The sequence below is a fragment of the Taurulus bubalis genome (assembly GCF_910589615.1).
Source record: "Taurulus bubalis genome assembly, chromosome: 9".
Lineage (NCBI taxonomy): Eukaryota > Metazoa > Chordata > Actinopteri > Perciformes > Cottidae > Taurulus > Taurulus bubalis.
In genome coordinates, this window is record NC_136597.1 from 28,794,146 (window position 1) to 28,795,371 (window position 1,226).

A 1,226-nucleotide genomic window follows, 5' to 3' on the forward strand; every position below is an offset into this window, starting at 1 on the left:
CTCACGCTCACTCTCTCACGCTCACTCTCTCACGCTCACTCTCTCTCTTATGCTCACGCTCACTCTCTCACGCTCACTCTCTCTCTCGCTCACTCTCTCACGCTCACTCTCTCTCTCTCTCACTCTCTCTCTCACGCTTACTCTCTCTCTCTAACTCACTCTCTCACGCTCACTCTCTCACATTGACTCGTGCCTCTGGAACGGCCATCTTGAGCCTGAACACTGTTAGCGTAGTGTACGGTGTTGTGTAGAGCCTGAACACTGTTAGCGTAGTGTACGGTGTTGTGTAGAGCCTGAACACTGTTAGCGTAGTGTACGGTGTTGTGTAGAGCCTGAACACTGTTAGTGTAGTGTACGGTGTTGTGTAGAGCCTGAACACTGTTAGTGTAGTGTACAGTGTTGTGTAGAGCCTGAACACTGTTAGCGTAGTGTACGGTGTTGTGTAGGAACTCTTTCCTGCAGGTTCTTCATCATTTCTTCACCAGGTGTTGTGGTTCTGGTTCCCTCACCTGAGTCCGGTTCCTAACGTTTCCCCGTCTCCCCCCAGGTGGCCCCGGGCCCCGGCCCCAGCTCCTCTCCAGGCTCCTCCTCCCGCCAGCAGCTCCGTCAGCGGATCACTCGAGTCAACCTCAGGGACTTCATCTTCTGCCTGGAGCAGGACCGGTCCACCGCCCGGTCCATGACCCTCTACAAGGCCCTGCTGAAGTGAGGAGGGTCCCCCAGGAGGAGGTGGAGACGGCCCGGGCTGCTCTCCGGTCCTGGTCCTGTTCCTGGGCTGCTCTCCGGTCCTGGTCCTGGTCCCGGGCTGCTCTCCGGTCCTGGTCCTGGTCCCGGGCTGCTCTCCGGTCCTGGTCCCGGGCTGCTCTCCGGTCCTGGTCCTGTTCCTGGGCTGCTCTCCGGTCCTGGTCCTGGTCCCGGGCTGCTCTCCGGTCCTGGTCCTGGTCCCGGGCTGCTCTCCGGTCCTGGTCCTGGTCCCGGGCTGCTCTCCGGTCCTGGTCCCGGGCTGCTCTCCGGTCCTGGTCCTGTTCCTGGGCTGCTCTCCGGTCCTGGTCCTGGTCCCGGGCTGCTCTCCGGTCCTGGTCCCGGGCTGCTCTCCGGTCCTGGTCCTGTTCCTGGGCTGCTCTCCGGTCCTGGTCCTGGTCCCGGGCTGCTCTCCGGTCCTGGTCCTGGTCCCGGGCTGCTCTCCGGTCCTGGTCCTGGTCCCGGGCTGCTCTCCGGTCCTGGTC

The 1,226-nt window shown here is 62.1% G+C and overlaps 1 protein-coding gene across 1 annotated transcript in view; it reads left to right on the forward strand.

Annotated features, from left to right (window-relative positions):
• Nucleotides 1–709, forward strand: part of LOC306741210 (transcription initiation factor TFIID subunit 4-like) — a gene marked incomplete at its 3' end in the record, with an annotated part of 19,300 nt that extends 18,591 nt beyond the window's left edge. Inside the window, exon 15 of the mRNA XM_079223461.1 lies at nt 548–709. Coding sequence (XP_079079587.1) covers nt 548–709 — 162 coding nt within the window. The remainder of the gene's footprint in view (nt 1–547) is intronic.
• Between the last annotated feature and the right edge of the window lie 517 nt (nt 710–1,226).